This window comes from Euwallacea similis, chromosome 24 (genome assembly GCF_039881205.1).
Source record: "Euwallacea similis isolate ESF13 chromosome 24, ESF131.1, whole genome shotgun sequence".
NCBI lineage: Eukaryota > Metazoa > Arthropoda > Insecta > Coleoptera > Curculionidae > Euwallacea > Euwallacea similis.
In genome coordinates, this window is record NC_089632.1 from 564,809 (window position 1) to 587,711 (window position 22,903).

Consider the following 22,903-nt stretch of genomic DNA (forward strand, 5'->3'; position numbering starts at 1 on the left):
TGAAACGCGTTTCTTAGTCTTCTTACACAACCTTTTTAATCCCATCATGTGAAGTGGCTCTTGAATTTCCAAATTTCTTATTTGCTTTTGGGAAACATACATTTAATTTAATTATCATTCGAAAGTGCTTGAATGCTACCGAGAGGAAATAAAATTCTAATTTTATGGGTTCTTTTTGATTGATTGAATATCTACCAGTTCTAGCTGCCCACATAAGAAAAGAAGGCGGAACTAAAGATACGGGAAATCTAACTCAAAAGTTCCAACATTGTAGATTTTTGTATACCGCTTTTATCAGAGGCTGTTCTTTTGCTTTTAATTTTGAAGGGCTGATTGATTTTTCCCGGTCACTCAATGATTTTTTACGTTTCCTTTGCTCATTTGAAACACTTCACATTAATTGTTGTCGAGTTCTCATTATTTTCAGCTAGGCATGACAGGAAATATTTTGTTGCATACTCTGTATGTGGTATAGTGTCTAATGTATCCCATTGAGGGTATATATTTATTTTACCTTTTAGTATTTAGCTGTACGTCACCTATGCGGAGTCGCTACAGAGTGCAGAATTTTACATTTAATTTTTAGCCCACTTTCTTTCAATGTTTGAGAGGAACTTTGTTTCCAGGACATTTCATATGTCTGATTACGCCTCCCTTTTCGATTTTCAGGTCCTCTATTATAGGAAAACTGTGTTATATATTTTTATTACTTATTAAAATCACACGGTAATTCTGCAGAAAACAAATTTTATATTTCTATTTTGTTAGATTTCGCAGTGGGAAAAAACGAGAAAAAACTTATCTGACATCCCTTATTTCTTCTAAATGAAATTTAAATATCTTTCTAGTCAATATTAATTAAAACCGGCCCAGACAATTCGCGATTTTCCTAATTTTCTGGATCAGACACCTTTTAGCATAAGATTTATGAGCCCCTCTGAATTGATAGATGAAGTGGGTCTCAGGATAGCTATGATGGACGTCGATTATACTCGATCTGATGGACGTTTTCGTTATCAGAGAAATTCATCCAAACTCGTTGAATTGGCAACTGCACAGAATAGCAACGGCGCTCCGTTAACGCAGAAAGGCTTATCACTGGACATAACGAATGTATTGACACATTAAAAAGCAAAATTAAGGTCTCAAATCTAGCTTGGGTTAAATTTATAGCAGTAAGAATTCTAAAATAACTGCCTAAGAGAGAGTAAAACATTTTACATGTAAATTTGATGTTGAATGTTAAAAAATGAATTTTATAGTTAAGGTCTCTTGTTAGTTTTAATCACCCGATATAAAGTCGATCGCGATCGTTAATCATTGATTGGAACTATTGAAAGTGCAATCAAATCAAATTGGAATCCGTGTATGCTGAAAGTCGAAAGTCCCTCATATTTACACATATAGCAACACCGCCACTGCCAACGGTGTCAGATGTCACTGTCACTAAACAAATGCCATCATTTTGGCTTTTGGGAGTGTAGCTGAGCTAGCTACGAGCTCGACTCTCAATTCCAAATTTTGTAGTAAAATTATCCATAATTTGCCTTTTCCAGAGCCCATAATTTCGGATTTGTGAAACCTATGGCTTGTTTAAATACTCTTAAGCAAGAAATACGGACTTTAGAACAAGTTTTCGGCAAGCACCATGAACGCTTTCAAATTATCTCGGCGAGTGTCGACGAATTGAGTTGTAGGTTCGTAGGCAAATCGGGGAAGAAATATATGATTCATGCGAATATAACGGTGAGTCTTAGTGTTTTACGTTATTTTAGAGCTAGAAACAGTTGGTTTTTTGTGTATGCATTCAAGTTTAACGAGGGAATAGGGCCAATTTAGAACAAAGGATATTGTGACCCCCATCTTGACATTTAACATATGTATTTGGGAGAAGTGAAGAAACAGCTGAGCTTGAACACTTCTGTTTGTTATTGAAAATTTAGAAAGTGGAGCTTTAATTTGCACAACATTCTCCTGGCAACCCATTTTTTTTATAGCTCAATTTCCCACACTTATTAATTTAGAGGACAAGAGAAATGTTTACCTAATAGCTGAAATTTAAATGCAACAGCTATTTTACAACCCTTTTTACTACTATTCACCCTTATTCAAGGACAATTGCACATTAGTTGTACTTTCTCTCTTTTATTACAACTTATGATATTTATTATTAGCTTTTCAAAGTTAGTTCAGGTTATTTCAGATAGTTGGTTTGATTTCATTCTCCACCTGTTTAAGTTCTACTGTTGATAAAGTTGACCTTGTCTATAATATATAATACATATGCCGCTTTAAACTTTATCTTTTATACTTGGTCTACCAGATTGCCATTTTGACAACCACTTTGTTTATTTAATAAAGGAACCATCAACTTCTAATCAGATTGATGTGATGTTAAAATCAAATGTGCCTATTAAAGCATATCCTTTTACTTCAGCATTTGTCAACATTGTAGTATGTAAGGAATTAACCTTATCAAAGTAAGAGAATGTAAGGCCAACATAACATTGAAAAATGATCAGTTTAGTCACTTCAAGATTAAATTTGAAAAAATAGCATGTGCATATCTCAAATTTTACATACACCATTGTGGATATACCAAAACCTTCTAAAATAAGAAAGAAAATCATATGGTATATATAAACATCTAAAATTGTAGTTGGGTGGTCAGAGTCTGTACTGTTAAAACATGTATAAATTATAAAATTATTTAGGCAAATTTATCCTTATTGCAAGTAGGTATTGTCATGGCTATGTACTTATCAATCTATTCTCCCTTTTTGCTTTATGGAAATTAAACACTCTACAAAGTTTGCTACAAACTTTGTTAGTTTGATTTTGATCTTGTAAATTTCGAGTTTATTAGTGGATTTTACTGAACATATTGATATCATTGAACCATACTAGTTATGGAATCAGGAACACCTACCTTCGTGAAAACCTACCTACATTACAATAATAAAATATTTCAATTTCGTTTTTAGGGGATAAAATACATTACTATCTATATTTAAATACTGACATGTTTGACTTTTAAGATGTCCAAAGCTCTGGACTTTATAATATTTTAAAAGTTTAATTTATTATAATATTAACATTCTATTAAGTTTAATTGCCTTATTAAATAACTTTTGGCAGATATTTAAAGATTTATGCAGATATTAAAGATGTATGAAAAATTTTAAAATTTCTATGCCAAATTCCTGTTTAAAGATGTTAAAAGACTAAACTTTCTAAATGACAATCAAAATATAATAAAGATTTCAAGATCTGGCCACTGCTTTTACTATGCAATTAGTTATGAAATTAAATGTATTTGGTAACTTATTTTAAAAAAAAGTTCAATATGTGTCAAAATTAGAAAAATATTATTTTAACATGATTGAATTTATATGGCAAATAATATTAAATAAGATATAACAAAGCCAATTTTTAACTTTTTATTTTATGTGAGAATGAAAGTGTGCAGGTTCGTAGTCATTTCAGATGGTGAACTGTCTATCCTTGAATTGAATAAAACAGGTATAATGTCATTCAAGTGTGACTGATATTACCATTGAGAATAAACCTGTCAATAAATTGATGCAGAATAGGTTTTTGGGTTTGTAGATAGGTGATGGATTAAGATTTGAGAAGTTCATTACTTTATCTCTAAATGCACATTCATTGCTGCGTTTGAGAGCTACGTGAGGTACGGTATTTGTTTTTGTGCTTTCTGTGGGAGAATACATTGACAGGTCATTTCAAATACAGGTAATATGATAAATCTGCCAAGTTGAACCACGTGAACCACTCTATTCATTGTGAGGTGGGATATCCTAACACTAACTGTTCTCTTTATTCTTGAAATAGCTTATTGGTGGCTAAAATGGTACAAACGTGTTATATACAGTAGTCAAAACTTTAGTACTCTTAGTGCGTTCAGTGTGCCTTTGCCTACCCTGACTTCAACTCTGACCCACAATTTAATGGAGTTATACATTTCAAACGAATTTTATATTGCATGTATAAAATCTATGAAGCTAATTGTTTAAAAGATAACGTTAATCACTAATTTTGTACAAAAAATATTGTTCGCAATTTTGTTCTTAATTTTAAAAGAAGATTAAAACACGTTAAGACCGCCGAGTTTCTACGTAATCATAGCTATCACAATTTCGTAACGTACAGTGGAACCACGATCATATAAAACCGCTTCGAAATGCATTAGTGATATCGATTCGACGAAGCCTATTGTCACTTGCTGTTCGTCAGATTAATCTTCAAAGTGCATCCTATATATCTATGGAGAGAGATATGGAAGGTGGCACACTGTTTGCTGTGATTAGCACATGGTGTACCAAAAACTATTGCTTTTATTAATTTTTTTTTACATTATTTAAACTGGATGAGAGATGAAAAGAATAAATAGGTTTAAATTTAATTCTATTATATAGAGTATACGTAAAGTGGCGCTCAAACTCTTCAATATACTGTTGGGGCACCCTCTAAACTTTACAAAATTGATTAGAATAAAATTTCTTGGTTTTTAATATTTATTTGACTTTCCTCCTTTATAACATAATTGTAAAGTTTGTGCCATTTACTGATCCCCATGCCCTAGTTGTGAATGACATAAGAATACATCCATTTATGGCAATGGGTCAGTGATTTTATTACTCTAATTTTGTGATTGTCTATATATTATCATAAATTTTAGGAAACCTATCCTGCAGTACCACCAGTATGGTTTGCAGACTCTGAAGAAACAAGTATAACAAATGCAGTGCAGATACTCAGCAATACTGAGGGTTTGGACAATCATGTCCTTCACCAAGTTGGCATATTACTCAAGGAACTCTGTAGATTGCACGCAGTTCTTGAACCTCCTGACCTTGATCGATTAAGAATACCTGAACAAACAGGGGATAGGTGAGTAAAGATTTGAGATTATATAATAAGTTATCATGTGTCCATTTTTTATGGATATCAATTTATTATACATTTTTTAAAAGTTTTGGGAAGAATAAATTTTTACTTTTAATACACAACAAAATCAAGGTTTTATGGTAAAAACCAGAAGAATAATGAAAATATTATTTGAACATAGGAGGATAAATCTCAAAGAGTGGTTTTACTGCATGCATTTGTGAACAAAGAGTACCAATTTACCGCATGTGAAATGATATACAGGGCGATTCAGAGTTGTGGTGCCAAAAGCCTAGGGGATATTCATGTCAACAAAATATGAAAAAAAGTTCATATGAACATGAGTCTGGAAATGCTTCATTTCTGAGATACAGGGTATTAAAGTTTAAGAAAAAAATGAGTTTTTCAATAATAGCTTAAAGACGCTTCAGCCGATTTGAAAGAATCTACAAAAAATAGTACATTTTAGTCTCTTGACTTTTTTCCGTATCTCGCTTAGTTTTCGAGAAAAAAATACAATACCATGCTTCGACATGTCCCTGAACTTGAGAAGGAAAAGTAAAAAAACATCAAAAAAACTTGTCTTTAAAATGCATACCTAAGTGCTTCCCATCTTCAGAGCGGGTACACATTAAAAATAAAAGTTTGTAAATTAATAAGTGCTAACAAAATTACAACAAATGTTCGAACTGACAACCCCCTGCTTTTTTGAGTTGCAATTTAACAACTAACATTGTTAAATTGCAACTTGAATAAATGTAGAGCGTTTACAATAAACACACAAAATAAAATAATCTTTAGAGTGGACAAAATCTTAAATTCCGGTATTTTTAATACTAAGACAAGTTCTTTTGATGTTTTTTTTTTACTTTTCCTTCTTGAGTTCAGAGACGTGTCGAAATATGGTATTGTATTTTTTTCTCCAAAATTAAGCGAGATACGGAAAAAAGTCAAGAGACTAAAATGTACAAATCAAATCGGCTGAAGCGTTTTTAAGCTATTATTGAACAACTTAATTTTTTCTTAAACTTTAACACCCTGTATCTTGGAAACGAAGCATTTCCGGCCTCATGTTCATATGAACTTTTTTTCATATTTTATTGAGATGAATACCCCCTAGGCTTTTGACACCACAACTCTGAATTACCCTGTATATCTGTCAAGAATCTTTATGAGCACTGTCAAGCTGTGGCGTGCAATATATTTTTTTAATTTTGCAATCATAATGACAACTTTCTTGCACTGTTTTGACATCAAAACAGTATCACACAGAAAATAAGGCGGCGCCTCAGCTGAAGATACAGATGTGTTTCTCTTGTCCATTGTTTAAAGATCAGAAGTATTCAAATAAATATTATAGATTTTCTTAAGCTATACGCAAGGATCAATCAAACAAGGAATTATGATGTCATTCATGTAATGGTTAGTCTTGATATTTCAAAAACATGAATGTTAGTTTTTTTTACAATTTACTAAAAGTTTGTTTTTTTTCTTCCATGACATTGAATTATTTTTTAGAAATTTTACTTTATTTGTCCATTGGCTTTTGTGGAACTTTATCAAATAATGTTGATGTTTTATTTCATTTTAATAAGAGTGTTTCAGTTTAATGATACTTTTTACTTCAGAATATCTGAATTATGATTGAAATAATACGGAAAAATATAAAACTAACATGTTTATATAGGTATTTTTGAAAATTTGCCATGGGTTGCAGATGACCCCAGTGTAACGGTTCAGTTTCCAAAAACTAATATACATATGATTTTTAATAATTATTTTAACATATTTTAGAATTTGCAATAGTGGATTTGAGGCTATGGAAGATGAGGGTTTGGACAGCGACGCAGACGCCCAGGATTCAGATGCCATGACGGTGGACGAGGACAGTGACGATCCCAATGATGATGATGAGGATTTGGGTAAGTAATGTGAGATAAAATGTTTTTGGAAACAAAAAAAATTAGTGCTTTATGTACTTAATATATAGGGTGTTTTCTAAACATACAACGCAGAATTAATGGGATACCCTTTAGGTTAAAATAGAAAAAACTTTGTACGAAAATATGTCCGGAATCGGTTTTCGAAATTTTCGAAATACGGTGGGTTCAGGTTTAGAAAAAGGAAATAGTTTTTTACTATTAAAAAAAAGTGCTTACGACGATTTATTTAAAATTTTTCGCCGTTTGGATATACTCTGGATTTCAGAAATGACGCGATTTAGGACATGTGTTTATAGGCACTTTTTTCATTTTAACCAAACGAATATCCTCCTAAAATTGTATCATATTTTTGGGAAACATTCTGTGTATATCTTTTTAAAAATAAGCTTTTACTCTTATTTAGAAAAATCCGATTAAATAATTCTTGAGTAACAACTGATTGAGTGTCTCTGATTTTATGGCTTTTATGAAACTTTAGAACTTGATATCAAATATTTTGCCAAATCTTACCTTGTTCTCAATATAATAAGTGCATTTGGCAATTTTTTATCACAGTGATAACTGGGAATAGCGGGAAATAAATATAATTTTAATATTTAATAATGTGTTTATGTTTAATATTTCTGATAACTTAGGAATGGAAATGGAAGAAGGAACAACAGCAAGACAAAGAGGAGATGAAATGGGAGTGGAACATTTAGCAACTTTAGAAAGATTAAGACAAAATCAACGGCAGGATTACCTAAAAGTAAGTCGTTAGTTTATTTACTTTTCTTTTTTTGGTTTATTCTTTTTAATTTGATTCCTTTTTTTGAAACTATTTAAAATGGGGTCCAGTTGGATTACTGTGAGTTCGATTTAATATTAAAAGTAAGAAAAATATACTGTAAGAGTGTAAAGGTTTGGTAATCCCTAGTAGTTTTAAGAAAAAAGAGATAGAAGCAACCTCTGCGATTATATCCTAAAGGGCCTTAACGCAGTGTTTGTAGAGCGGACTGTTCTGAATTCACAGGAGATACATATTTCTGTTTAATCTACAATGACTCACACTAGATCTCTTAATTATAGCCGATTCTTTCAATATCCTGCCGATTATATTCAGATTGCCTTCTTATAGCTATATATTTAGCCCATGGGAGCCATGTCTTTTACTAACCTCTAGATATGGTTAAGGTCTATTCAGATGACTTAAAACTCTACTTAGCCAACTCATTGGTCAGATTGAACAAAGGGATAGGATATACTACATCATATAAATAATCATACATATAAATGCTTAAAATGTTGAGTAACATTAAAAATAATATAGGTTACTATTGTAAAAAATTGTTCCTGTGGTCGTACCTTTTTTAAATGAGTATTAAAACATGTCCACCCATCCTCAAATATGTGGGTGATAAATTTTTATTAACCCATTATAAATTGTTTTGTTTCGCGTTAAAAAATTCACCCTGTGTAATACACTATTTTTTTCAGTTGTTTTTATTTGTGACTGATTTCTTTATTTATTCTTTTAAGGGTTCGGTGTCGGGGTCGGTTCAAGCCACCGATCGCTTAATGAAAGAGCTCCGCGACATCTATCGATCGGAATCATTTAAAAGCAAAATGTACCAAATCGAGCTTGTCAACGATTCCCTCTACGAATGGAACGTGCGGCTTATGGCCGTGGATCCCGACAGTCCATTGTCCCACGACCTTCAGATGCTCAAAGAAAAGGAGGGAAAAGACTGCATACAGTTGAATATGTTATTCAAAGATACTTATCCATTCGAACCTCCCTTCGTTCGAGTAGTTCATCCAATCATTTCAGGTTCGTGGGTTGAAACTAATTTTGTCACACTCACTGCATATTTTGGTTGTGATTAGGTGGTTATGTCCTGGTCGGAGGCGCCATCTGTATGGAACTGTTGACAAAACAGGGTTGGTCGAGTGCGTACACAGTTGAGGCCGTTATCATGCAAATATCGGCCACTTTGGTGAAAGGCAAGGCTAGAATCCAGTTTGGACCACCGAAAGTGTGCTCTCAAGGCCAGTACAGTTTGGCCAGAGCGCAGCAGAGTTTTAAAAGTTTGGTGCAGATACATGAGAAAAATGGTAAGTTCTTTATTCCCTATCCATTCTACATAGTTAAAAAAAAGTATTTAATGTTTTTTTTTCTAATATGTGACATTTTTAAATGAAATTGACTAGGCCAATTTTTTCTCACTTGGAATCATATACAATATAGGGTGTTTCAAAACTGCACGGCACTATTTCAAGTACGTGATCTCTAGTGCAAAATAAAGACAAAAGTTCATATGAACATGGGTCCTATCTCTATCAGTGGCGGAGTTACAAGGTGTCAAAGTGTAAGAAAATATTAGTTTTTTTTAAATTGTGCTTGACTTATTGCAGATAGAGCTTTTAAATTTTATACGCGTACTAGGTAATGGGTGCTGCTTAACGCGAGACTAAATTACCTTCAACTACCATACAGGATATTGCATTTTCTAAGGTCTTGCTCCATAAAATCCTTTAGAAAAACTTGCTAGTATGCCTCTGGCGTATTCTAATATTTTTCTTTAATTTTCCAATCTATTACCTAAATTTTATCTCTCTTGGGTTTGGGTCGAATTCTGTTTAGTTTCCTCATAAATTAATTATTTATTGCATTTAGTTACATTTTCAGAAGTCAAGAAGCCTATAATATTTTGATATTTTTCATTAAAAAAATTGATACACAAAATTGTAATTTTAAAGAATAAACTTAAAATGAGGCAGAATTTAAAGGAACTGTTCAAAGTGGCCTCCGTTTTTTGAATACAGCATTGAGCACGACGAATCCATGCATCTTGAACACTTCGTATAGCCTCAGGATAACGTCTGAATATGCGACTGAATTCAATAAATAATTAATTTATGAGGAAACTGAACAGAATTTGACCAAAACTCAAGAGAGATAAAATTTAGGTAATAGATTGGAAAATTAAAGAAAAATATTAGAATACATCAGTGGCATACTAGCAAGTTTTTCTAAAGGATTTTATGGAGCAAGACCTCAGAACATGTAATACCCTGTATAGTAGTTGAAGGTAATTTAGTCTCTTTTAAGCAACACCAATTACCTAGTACGCATATAAAATTTAAAAGCTCTATCTGCAATGGGACAAGCACAATAAAAAAAAAAACCTAATATTTTATTACATTTTGTAACTGTAACTCCGCCATTGATCGAGATAGGACCCATGTTCATATGAACTTTTTTCTTTATTTTGCACTAGAGAATATGTACCTGAAATAGTGCCGTGCAGTTTTGAAACACCCTATATACAGTCAGTCCCAAAAGTCTATGTACACCTTAGAAAATTAGGATTTTTTACTATTATGAGGAAAAAAAAAGTTTAAACTAGATTTTTTTATTTCAGAACAGTCTTATAATGACAAAGGAAATATTATATTTGTTGAAGTTAAATTTGCTTTAGAGTCCAAATTATTTATTTTTAACAGTTAAATCCTAAATTGGCATATTCCAAAAGTGTACGTATAGTGAAAATGTTTTCATTTGAATTAGTTCTAATCTTACTGTTTTTTACGAAATTAATACTTAGTTGGTCCATCTTATAGAGCCACAACAGTTTCTAGCCGCCTGGACGTACAGTACGCGACAATAAAATAGCACACAGTGAAATTTATGTCAAAAATCATTTGTAATGCATTTTATTTAATAATTTTTTATTAATTTATGTAATACATAACAAAGGAGAATGATTGCTTTACAATTTTTATGGAAAAGAGGTATTAAAAATAATATAATCAAAATCGTGAAAATTTAACACGACAAAATAATAGCACATCCTTCAAAAATAACTAATTTTACAATTATTTAACTAAAAAAACTTAATACATTTTGAAGCTAGTACTTTGTACTACCACCTTTATTTTTTATTACCTCTATAAGACGATCTGGTATTGATTTGAATAATTTTTTAATATATTTTCTAGAAATCTTATTCCATTCACAAATAATACAATTTTTTAAATCTTCTGCATTATTAAATTGTCTGCCATTTTTATACACAGCCCTTGCAAGTTTGCCACAACAATTTTCAATTATATTCAAATCGGGTGATATTCGAATCGGGTTGCTGGCCATTCCAAAATAGTAACATTATTGGTTTCAAAATACTCTTTAACGCACTTTGCGGTGTGTACAACTGCGTTATCTTGTTGGAAAATAAAATGTTCTCCTGATATTTGTATAGCACACTTTTTAAGTTGTGTATCAATTAATTTTATGTACTCACGACTATTTAACCGTCCTTTAATAACGTTCAATTCAGTCTTTCTTTTATACCCGATACCGGCCCAAATCATAAGGCTGCCTCCATCCATTTGCCGACGACTTAAATAAACTTCTTCCTTTCTCAAATCATGATAGTAATGATTCCACCCATCTGGTCCATCGAGATTAAATTTTTTTTTGTCACTAAATACAACACGTTTTAATTTTTTTATAGATTTCAGATGTTTTGTCACAAACTGCAAACGAGCCTCTTTGTGCCTTGAAGATAGGAGTGGTTTCTTTTTAAGTTTTTGATGTTGTATGATTGAGGAATGTTGAAGTACACGTTGTACGTTTCTGATATTAGTATTTATGCCCACTGAATCAGCTATTTCTCTAGCCGTAGCAAAAGAGTTTGATGCTGCTCTCAAAATAGTACGTTTCTCACGTTTTGTTAACGCTGGTGGTCGGCCCTTACCTTTTTTTTTGCCATAATTACTGGGATTTTTAATTAAATTATATATTACTTTGCGACTTCTGCCCACAATTTTGGCAATTTTTAATATTGAATACTTTTCTTTCCATAAGCATAAAATCTTAGCGATTTCACTCTCACTTAATTTCGTACCTCGCCCCATGACTTCAAGAATTGAATGGTATTTGTATTTATTTATATTACGTATGGATTTCATCCTTCATAGAAAAAACTTAAGCATAAATACTTCAAATTACTATTCGCTGAATCACCGCAGAGATAAATCAAACCAAAATGTGCTATTATTTTGTCGCATTAAATTTTCACGATTTTAATTGTATTATTTATTAATACCTCTTTTTCATAAAAATTGTAAAGCAATCATTCTCCTTTGTTATGTATTACATAAATTAATAAAAAATTATTACATAAAATGCATTACAAATGATTTTTGACATAAATTTCACTGTGTGCTATTTTATTGTCGCGTACTGTAGAACTGACTAAATTCATGGTAATTTCAGAGGTGACACTATTTCATGCTCGTTGTAAAGCATCTTTTAATGAATTTTTGTTAGTAATTTGATATTTTCTAATTCATCCCGAACATGCTTGATAGGTTTAAAATCGGCTGATTGTGGTGGCGAATGAAGCTCTATAGGCACGTTGTCCGAGATCCATGTCTTAACAAACCGAGCTGTGTGTTGAAGAATCTAATCATCTCCTAAGCATAATATAGCTGCAGATGGTTCCAAATTTTCTTGTAATATAACCAGATAGAGTTATTTATGCATTATTTCATCAATGAACACTAAGTTGTCTACTCCACTAGCTGTAATCGCTCTCATTTATGATAGTCTCTCCACCATGCCATTAAGTTTTTGGTTTCCAGCTCTTCGTTTTTTTTCGCCGTATCTTTTCCCTCTCATCATATCCAAAAATGTTAAACCCATTCTTGTTAATCCTTAAACTTTTACCCAAAAATCGAGAGTTCTGATGTTCCTTAGCGAACACAAGTCGTTTTTCTCTGTTGATTTGAGAAATCAGTGGTTTCTTTCGGGGCACTCTTTCATTAAAACCTGTTTTGCGTAAAATTCTTCTAATGGTTTCCGACTCGACATTTTTTCTTGAAGTGTGTGCCACATCTGCGACCAATTTTGGGGCACTACGTCGCGAGTCAGAAGCGATTGTTTTTAAAATTCTCTTACAATCTCGATTACTACTTAATTTTTTGAGACGAACAACACGACGTTTATCAGTAAGATGACCGTTTATAATAAAATTTTTAAAGATTGTTTGAACTGTGCTGCGTTTTAAATATAAAGTTTTCGCAATCTCACCATATGATCTTCCAGAATTTCATAGCTTCACTACTAAGTTACCAATTGGCAAAGCATTTTAGCACGGCATTTTAAACACTTATTACAAATATTGTCGAATATAACACTATATTGTATTATACAATAACAAAGGAAGCAACCCCTACAATTGACAATTTTTAAAGGAATTTCGTTTTTCCGCGAGTTTAAAACCATTTATTAGCAGAAAGTCAAAATTGTACTTAGACTTTTGAGAGGTGCTTAATTACGTTTTAAGAGTTGCAAATGAACAAATATGAAACTAAAGCAAATTTGAATTTAGCATATGTTTTATCTAACATTTTAAAACAGTTTTATATTAGAAATTGGTAATTAAACTGTGTCTTTTTTTAATAATACTCAAAAATTCTAATTTTCTAAGGTGTACGTAGACTTTTGGAATTGACTATATATAAGTTATGGCCAAAAAATAAGAGTATCATTTAAAAAATCTATTATAAGTAATAACGTTTACAATATTTATTCAAAAAATATACAATTTGTCTCAAAATGTTGTTCTTAACATCTACTATCTTATTTGTAATATTAGACTACAACATATTACAAGACACAAGAAATTCAAGAATTTTATGGAAAATTCGAGTGGTTAAAAAAATAAGAGCGTTTAGGGATATTGGGATATTTGATATAAATCATATCAGAAATACAAGTATATCCGTTACTTAATGGTTTCGTGTGTGAATTATGTTTGTTGTTATAATTTAACCATATATTATAGACACCAGTTAATATCCTGTTACAGAATTATTTAGTCTGGTACGAGGGATTTATTTGTTAGTTATGATTGTAAACAAAACAGAAAAACTGAGAGCAAAAGATGGCCGACGATGCAATCTCTGGACCTGAATGTTTTAAGAGTTAGTTAATTAAAATTCTTTGAAAATAAAAGACGTAGAGTATTTTATCGTGTGTAATATTGTGTACAAAAATTGTGTAAAATGGGTCGTAATAAACATTGCAGTAATGAAGAGCGTCGGATAATTTTACAGTTGCGTGAACGAGGAAAAACTTATAAATTTATTTGTGAAACTCTTAAATAGATCTCCTTTCCTTGTGGCAAAAGTTTTAAAAGAGAAAGATATGCAGCAAAAACCAGAGTCCCGAGGCCGGAAACGTAAAACTACAAGTTGGGAAGATGCTCGTTTAATACGTGAAGTGTCAAAAGATCCTTTTCTGATGTCTACAGTTGCCAAACAAAATTTCAACCTACCAATTAGTGCTAGAACTATTCGAAGACGAATGCAACAGTTCGGTTATAACGGTAGAATTGCGAGAAAAGTGCTCTATTTGAATAAAACACATCTTAAACGTCGCATTGAATTTATAAAAAATAATTTAAATCGCATGCAATGGAAAAACATTCTTTTTTCGGACGAAACCAAAATCAATTTGTTCGGAAATGATGGGAGAGTAACTCTGAAACGTTGGACAAATGAACAACTAAATCCAAAAAGTACAATATGCACTATTAAACATGGTGGAGGCTATATTAAAGTTTGGGGCTCGTTCTCGTATGAAGGAGTTGGTCCGATTTATTTAATTAAAAAAAAAAACGTGACAAAAGAAATTTACTTGGACATTTTGCAAAATGTTATGTTGCCTTATGCTCAAGAAAATCTGCCATTGAAATGAATCTACCAACATGACAACGACCCTAAACGTACCGCTGAAGTTGTTAAAGCGTGGTTGAATTCCCAAAATATTGACATTTTACCTTAGCCATGTTAGTCCCCGGACATGAACCCAATAGAAAATTTGTGAAAAATTCTCAAAAGTCGTGTAGCTTTGAAAAAAACAATCAACGTGAAACTTGTATGGAGAAATGTCCAAGAAATCTGGTATTCTATTCCAATAGAAGTCTGCCGCAAGCTGATAGACACCATGCCTAAACGATGTGCTGCAGTATTATCCCATAAAGGATATTCGACAAAATATTGAGTATTATATTATAATTACGTCATTTTTGATTAGTTTGTTGTTGTGTTATATGTTTTTTTCTAGTTTTGAGAGCTATTTCTAAACGCTCTTATTTTTTTGACCACTCGAATTTTCGATAAAATTCTTGAATTTCTTGTGTCTTGTAATGTGTTGTAGTCTAGTATTGTAAATAAGATAGTAGATGTTAAGAACAACATTTTGAGACAATTTGTATATTTTTTGAATAAATATTGTAAACATTATTACTTATAATAGATTTTTTAAATGATACTCTTATTTTTTTGGCCATAACTATATATGCATTTTTGTCTCATTTATAACTTAAAGACCAGTTAAAATAAAATTGTCTGACTTTTACTATGAGTAAAACAGTTTTTGGGAATTGATTGTTGGATTAGTCCATAAAAAAATGTGAAATTATGAGTTAGTCTGATGACAAATCGGTGTCTAACTGTAGTTTAAACGTCAAGAATTTTTATGGAAATGTGAGGAAAGGTGGTTTCAGGTCATGTTAGGTTATGCTGGGCTTAGCTTTGGCACATTATATAAAAATTTATATTTTCCTATGCAAAAAGATTTAAAGCAAGTTAATAAATGCTCAGCAAAATTCAATATTTTAATCTAGACTTCGAAAATGTCAATGGAAAATCTGAATGTTTGTAGGTATCTTTCGGATTGTCTTGACCTTAGTATAATACACTTCGTCACATCGGAGTATACTTCGATTTGGACAACTTGTGAGTTGTTAACAACCTAGGTTATTAAAAGCCAAGCACTGTTTTAGGATTGACCACTTCGTCTCAAACAATTTTTTAAAGTGGTTGTTCGATTGGTGTTGCGGTAGGGGTGCAGACATTTTCATGCATTAGCACAAAGTTATCATCTCAATAAAGTCGGCATACGGCAAAATATGTTCTTTAAGGAGGTAACTCATATACCACAATTGTTCTTGTAGTTTCACCTCAACAAGATTCGTGTGATTCTCCTAATTAATGTCTTCCTTAAGGATAATGGAATCACCAACACAATTAATATTTGGACTTTATGCATACTCTACCACCTCCATCTGAAGTGTATAAATTATTCTAGAATTTTTGTTTGTGAGTGTATTAATGAGAGTATCCGATTTGAAATATCGGAAGTTGTTGCTGTTTGTTGGTATAAATGATAACGTCGCATCACTGAATATTCTGATTACCGGAATTGCGAAATTTTAAAATTATAATATACTTCTTTCATATAGGTACCATGCAGGACGTCCTTACTTTTTGCCATAAACTTTAATATTAAATTTTATTTTTTGTTTCAGGTTGGTTTACACCCCCCAAAGAAGACGGTTAATTTTGTTTTGTGCCAATATGCTACTCTTAATTTCATTATTTTTTCTTGAGAATATTCTGTGTTAGTGCCCTTTGGTTAATATTAATTTGAGGAACAGAAATCCTTTAGTGTCTGTTTTTTTATATTCTTAAGTTCATTACCTTTAACAAAGCCTTCAGGCATGCTAAAAAAGAAAGATTCATCTTAAAATGGCATTAAAGCTTTCGGCATACAAATCTCTGAGACAACGCTGTCGGTTTTGTATAGGATTAGTATTCGTGAACATTCAACAAAAAATTCATTGGTGTTTTAAAAACAAAAGTATACACAATGAAATTCATTCATATCCTTAGTATTTCGGTTTTACTGCTTGGATTTTAAGATTACCGATCATTTCGAGAATTAATCAGATTTCTTTTTTGAGATGGATCTTGTAGTTATGACTTGTTACTGTACCTAATGAGTAGAGGATCTGATCTTCATTGTCGGTGATATGGAAAAACTGTCTGGAAATTAAACGTAAGTAGTTCGGGAACGAAGAATCATTAGGGTTAGCAACACAATTATATTAAGTTTTTTCTCACGACCCCCTACAAAAGTAAACATAATAGTCAACGAAGGTAGTAGTCGCGAAAACAACTGCTAACAGACGTGAATGTTAGGAAGTCCTAACGCACGCGTTTGTTAGCAAAAACAAAAGAATGATATACACACCGCAATGAAAAATTCTATCTAAAATAGTTATATAGTCACATGCTATTGTATTAGCCAAGTAGTGTACGAATATATTCCGTATTATCTATATCCTACGTGTTTCCAAAATAGCAAAATGATGTCAATTTCCAAAATACTATTTTTCAAAAGCATCGCCTAATCGGCCATAATAAAAGTGAGATGTAATAACGTAATGGTCGTGGGAAAAATACTGTACATAACTCGCAAGAAAATTTGTTAACACACTCGCGTAATTGCAACATTTCACGCTCATGCGTCAAGAGTTACTTTTTTCGCTTGTTACGTAAATAACTAGTTCATATTTAGCTGTTTAATTAAACTTTATGCGGGGGTATTGATCAGTACTTTGCTATAATATGAAATAATATCATATGTTGTTTGCTTTATTCATCGTTGTAGACAACTTAGTTTTCGTTTTATCGCCATTTTGAAGAATAGGTAAATGAGCTGCTGGCTTTCAAAACATTAATCGGCTGACCCCAGATGTATGTGGCATGTCATCATTTCGGTAGTTTTCTTCGTAATAATCAAAAACTAAGTCATGTTAAATAGCTTATCGACCTCTTATCTCAAGCATCGACTGGTTTAACTGGAAACACCTTTTATTTTTAAAAGTGGGAGTAACCTACATCAATTTTTCTTCATTAGTAAAAATCTACTTAAAATTTTCTTTCGAACCATATATCAAAATTAGTGTAGTGAAAAGCTCGAGCTGGCCTAATATTTCATAAAGAATCAAATGCGAATACAGGTTAATCATGCGGAATCTACTAATTTTTTAGTAAACAGTAGACAGTTATTTTTTCACAAAAATGTGATTTTTTTGTCATGTTCTCTTCAATATCCGTCTACTGCCCAAAACTGGTTCCAGTTCTCACTTACTTATAATACATCTTTTTAAGTAGCCATCTTCAGGTGCCTCTTTTTTGTGTGGTCTTTCATACTCAAATCTAGAGATCCAGAAGACCAGGGCACATCTTATAACCAATCATGACCATAACCTGTTAAAGCTGTGGAACAAAAAAGTCGTTAATTAGATTTATGTATCATTCAGAGTGTATCGGGACTGTTTTCCCTATTGTTTCGAAAAAGTAGGATCCGATGATAATATAATGTCTGGACGTTGAGCGCCACCCTTTTCATGAAATAGTTCGTAACTCCCGAAAATTTACTTATTGACAAATTTATTTAGATCAACGTGTGTTGCCTCATCTCTTCTGGAAACTGTCGTCCGTAGTTCATTGTGAAAAACAATGTGGATTCGTAAATCAAATATCATCTTGCTAACGGTAATTTGTTTTGAATAACTTCTACACTCACACGTTTTTATCTGGATGAAGAACAGTTTTCAAAATATCCCTTATCTATTCATATCTGAAATGGAATATCAAACCAGAGTTACGTGAAATTCTTAATTAATTCACCTTTTGTAATTTCAATGTTCATCTCAGAGTTTATTTAGCTCCTGGTAATTTTTTGTTGGCCATAGAAGTTTAGAACATATCATTCAGAAGTTTTCAAACCATTATAAAGTGATTTTATGGGATTGTGGAGCTGCTCAATTCGCCTGACATTCAAATGACCACGGAAGAATTTTTAAGTCCTATCACGTCATCTTTTTTAACTTCCACCTTACATCTTCCGATTAGTAGAACAAGGAGAAACCTAGCACAGAAACCGTTATTTCGATACCAATTATGGATGTCGTTAAATGCCACAATTGCTCAATGTAACATCCAGTCATTTGTCAAAACTTTCAATCAAAAATATTTCAAAAATTATAACTCAGAAACTAGTGGAGAAAAAAGCTTTATATGTTTTTGTGTCAGTTTCTTTTTCTTTACATCATAGGTTTATTTTTATCTAAAGGTGACGTTTCGTGTTCAAGATATTAATACCACCAACTCAGCTTTTTAAAATACAGGCCTGGCCTTATTATTTCATATTTCAATAACAATTTTTATTCCTAAAAGATCAATGCATCGTTTGTGTATTTTTTAATCAATATTATATCAATATCATCATCAATATTTTTTTGTGATGTTCCTAGGATGTTTTTTTGTATCCTTGGCGTTTGATACTTTCCTAGTTTCTCAAATAGAAAATTCTATTGGGTTAATATTAGGGGAACTAGGTGTTAAACTAAAAACAACAAAAATGCATCGATGATGCATTGATCTTGAAGGGGTAAAAAACGCTTTTGAAATGTGAAATAAAAACTCTAGATCTGTTTTAACAAAAAGGTAAGTTGGTGTCAATACTGTGTAATATACGTATTTTGGAATAATAATACAATTGCAAAGAGGAAGAAACCAGTGAAAAATATATTGAACCCGCTTTGATATGGCTGATTTGAAATACTTTCAATTGAAACTCTTGACCAATTTTTGAGAAATGGTAAATTTTTCTCATTTAACCAGTTGCGTAACTCTTACTATTTCGGAGGCAGTAATTGTGGGGCACACCTAACTAAGAAACCCTGTATGGTAGGATGTCTGGGTGAATGAGTGAATAAGATGTATCTTAGACGAATGTTGCGACAATTGTTAATTTTGTTTCCTCTGCCAGTCATGCAATGCTATTGCTTTGAACGGTTATAGCGATTTATTGATTTTGGGAGTGTCTCAGGATTATCCTAAAAATGAATCAATACCCTCGTAAGATTAATACTCAGTTTGCTTGTCCGAAACTAAAATTGCAAGTTACACCTATAATATTTTTGGGTATTTAAACGAATCATTCGATCCCACATAAAAAAAAATTACGTTTCTTATTTGTAGCTACTTAAGGGTCGAAAAGTTAAGTTTTTATAGTAACTAATTCTTTTTGTTTTTTTTTTTTAGATGAATTGTAACAATTCGGCTACCGAGTTAATCATTTTTTTCTTATAGGCCGTGCAATTAAGTTAACTGTGTTAATTTTCTATTAATTCGTTCAGTTAATGTAGGTTGTGTAAGATGTTTCGTGAAATAAAATATTCGACTTGTTCGATCATTTAGTCCGGCAAATGACCATTCGGATATTGACCAATTATGGAGACAACAATAGAAAGAATGTTTTTTTTTTATTACGTACAAAATGGCATTATTTAGAGGGTTATTACAAACTTCAGTTACTTCGTTTTTTTATGTTAAAATGATTAATTGTCGATTGTCATTTTGCAACCTCTAGGGAGAACTCCAATTTTCTTTATCCTTCCTGGTCAATATTTGTTCGGTAGTTTACCGAATGGACAGACACTCCTTGGGTGTGCGATGTATGAAACCACCTTACTAGTTGATATCTTGTATTTTATCAATTATGAGCGTAACGTAGAGGGCGTTGCAACTGTGAATAAAATATTCCGCTCCCCGGGCTGGGTATCTTGGTGATAGATTTTGAAAACTGTATCTGATAGGCTTGTAGTTGTAAGCACGAAGGCGCACCGAAAAATTTTAACTAAGATAGCCAGTCTTATATTAAAAATGTGATGTTTCATTTAGTTTTATGTCATAGTCTCGCCGAATGTTTCATTTAAGTAAAGGTGGTGTCAAGAAGACGAGTTATCTAAAAGAAATAAGTGACATGTTTCCGAATTCCCGTCTTCTTGAAATTATGTTTCTGATATCCGGCCGACTTTCATAGTTTGTTATTTAGTTAGTTACTCATAATTACACTTAGAATAACTCATTCATTTGTTACTGTGTAAAATATTTTTAAGACGTACTTATTAAGGTTTTATTCTTAGAAGTCCTGTTCAGTTTATGTTGACTTTTTCTGCTTTATTATTTGCAAGGCTCCATTATTTCTCTTCTCTCTGATTTTTAGTATTATTATCTGGTTTTACGAAATTTGTTTCAATTAGATGCATAGCTGTAAGTTTCATGCGGGAAAGGTAAGATACAATGTAATTGGAGCCTTTGCCGATCCGTTTCATTGTACATAACAAAACGACGTGTATTCTTTGCGCTGTACTCTTTCTCCTCGTAAACAGTTTGTGAGTATTTGCTTTTTATTCTTAAGGTAAATAAATAATTATCATTCAACTAAGTGTGCTTTATTTTTAAATATGTATAAGTCGTACAATCCGAGGCAATAATTGTGTTAATGTCCAGTTTTTTAAACTAAAGTTAAAACTTAACTAACTGTTGAGGTAACATTAATCGCATCTAGCACTATCTCGATTGCCGTTTCTGTGAGATTACTCGACTAAGTGCCACCCATAGCAAATGTTTTTTCTTTTCAGTGAATTAGAATCCAGAATCTTACATTCGGGATATTAGCAGAAATTAATGCCTTCATTAATTACACTGCCTTTTAAGCCGATATGCGATTTCTCTATCGTCCTCTCTAGTCTTCGTTATAATTGTGAGGTGTAGGTACTACAATAATAGCGCTTTAAAATTGCAATCACCTCCCTGAAGGTCTCGTTCTTTCGCAAGTCTTAACAGCACTGATTACATAAACGATTATGCCGAGCACCCTCGGTCTACAGTTACACTTTATAGGATAGGAGGTCACATCTTCGAGCCTATCTGGCCTTCAACTCTATCTCGCTATTATGAAACTCTCCTCTTTTGTTGAATCCGTCTTTGCCCATAAACGCCTCCTCTTTCTCCTTGTGCAATATTCGTCGAGTTTACGTCCTTGCAGAAGTCATCATTCTTGCCCCATTTTTGTGACACAAATTTTCAAAAAATCCAAATCGGACGTCGAGAAACCATCACCAAGGACTCTTTGGAATCTCTTCTTAGGAAAATCTGCGAAAGCCCCCTCGCAGTCTGAATGTTTTTTCTATCCGGTTTCGGGTAGTGTGGGATTTGCCGAGGAACCTACCCACTAAAAACCTTGGAAATAGAAGAAAACTCTCCGCCCCCTCTTCACCCCTTTCTCCGAGATCCAGAAGAACCGTTCTGAGGGATATACAGGGTGTTCCGGAATAATGGTCAAATCTTCCAACATGGTATTCTTCCAGCCATTTTAGAGGGGGATCTTCGTATGAAATTTTTCAATTTGTGTCCTTCCTGTCGAGATATTCGAGTTTCAAAATGGCGGCAAATAATAATTTTTCTCTTTTTTCTTAAAAATGGTAACACTTAGAAATTTCAATTTTGGTACACATTATCAGGTAGTTCAACTTTATTTTTTGGTAGTGTTTGTTCTGTGATTCACGTTTCTGAAGTGCTGGAATCAGCAACTCTTAATTTTATTTCTTTCAGAACTTTTTTCTCCAATAACCAATTTCGATAAAACTTTTTTTTAAACACTACACATAATTTTAAAACTTTTTTTATTCTTATCATTTTTGCACATAATTAATAGTTGACGTAAAAAAAAAATCATTTTTCTTACCCTATTAGGCATCTTTTCGTCACCGGTTACTGATAGATGCAACAAGCGATTGTTATGTAGAGAGTGTTGGTGCTGTCAACAAAATCGTCCAAATTGCGCCTCTTTTATTTTTCTTAAGTTTAGCTCTAAAAGATGAAACCAATATTTAACTAATTAGGAATTAAGAGCAAAAATTGAGAAATAAATAATTTAATCAATTATTAGCAATATGAACAAATTGAAATAACTGTATCTAATCTCCCAGATAATAATAAAATTTACATCAAATGTTCAAAATGGTCGCCGGCACAATCTTGGCATAAATAGAGAAAATGCCTAATAGGATAAGAAAAACGATTTTTATTTTTCTTACGCCAATTGTTGGTTATATGCAAAAATGATAAGAGTAAAAAAAGTTTTAAAATTATGTGTAGTATTAAAAAAAAAGTTTTATCGAAATCGGCTATTATAGAAAAAAGTTCTGAAAGAAATAAAATTAGGAGTTGCTGATTCCAGCCCTCCAGAAACGTAAACCACAGAACAAACACTACCAAAAAATAGAGTTGAACTAGCTGATAATGTGTATCAAAATTGAAATTTCTAAGTGTTACCACTTTTAAGAAAAAAGAGAGAA

General features: G+C 32.2%; 1 protein-coding gene across 1 annotated transcript; it reads left to right on the forward strand.

Annotated features, from left to right (window-relative positions):
• The first annotated feature begins 1,446 nt into the window (after positions 1–1,446).
• LOC136416616 (ubiquitin-conjugating enzyme E2 Q2) lies at positions 1,447–20,984 on the forward strand. Its single transcript, XM_066401883.1, has 7 exons — positions 1,447–1,746; positions 4,700–4,911; positions 6,703–6,830; positions 7,487–7,599; positions 8,370–8,661; positions 8,718–8,945; positions 16,214–20,984. The coding sequence occupies exons 1-7, from the start codon at positions 1,585–1,587 to the stop codon at positions 16,243–16,245; spliced, it is 1,167 nt and encodes a 388-aa protein (XP_066257980.1). The 5' UTR covers positions 1,447–1,584; the 3' UTR covers positions 16,246–20,984.
• The last annotated feature ends 1,919 nt before the right edge of the window (positions 20,985–22,903 follow it).

Excerpts from the sequence above, each read along its gene's own strand:
- LOC136416616 (XM_066401883.1), top strand. The coding sequence starts at position 1,585 with ATGGCTTGTTTAAATACTCTTAAGCAAGAAATACGGACTTTAGAACAA. Across the intron at positions 1,747-4,699 it reads TGATTCATGCGAATATAACG|GAAACCTATCCTGCAGTACC; the intron begins GTGAGTCTTAGT and ends CATAAATTTTAG. Across the intron at positions 7,600-8,369 it reads AACGGCAGGATTACCTAAAA|GGTTCGGTGTCGGGGTCGGT; the intron begins GTAAGTCGTTAG and ends TATTCTTTTAAG.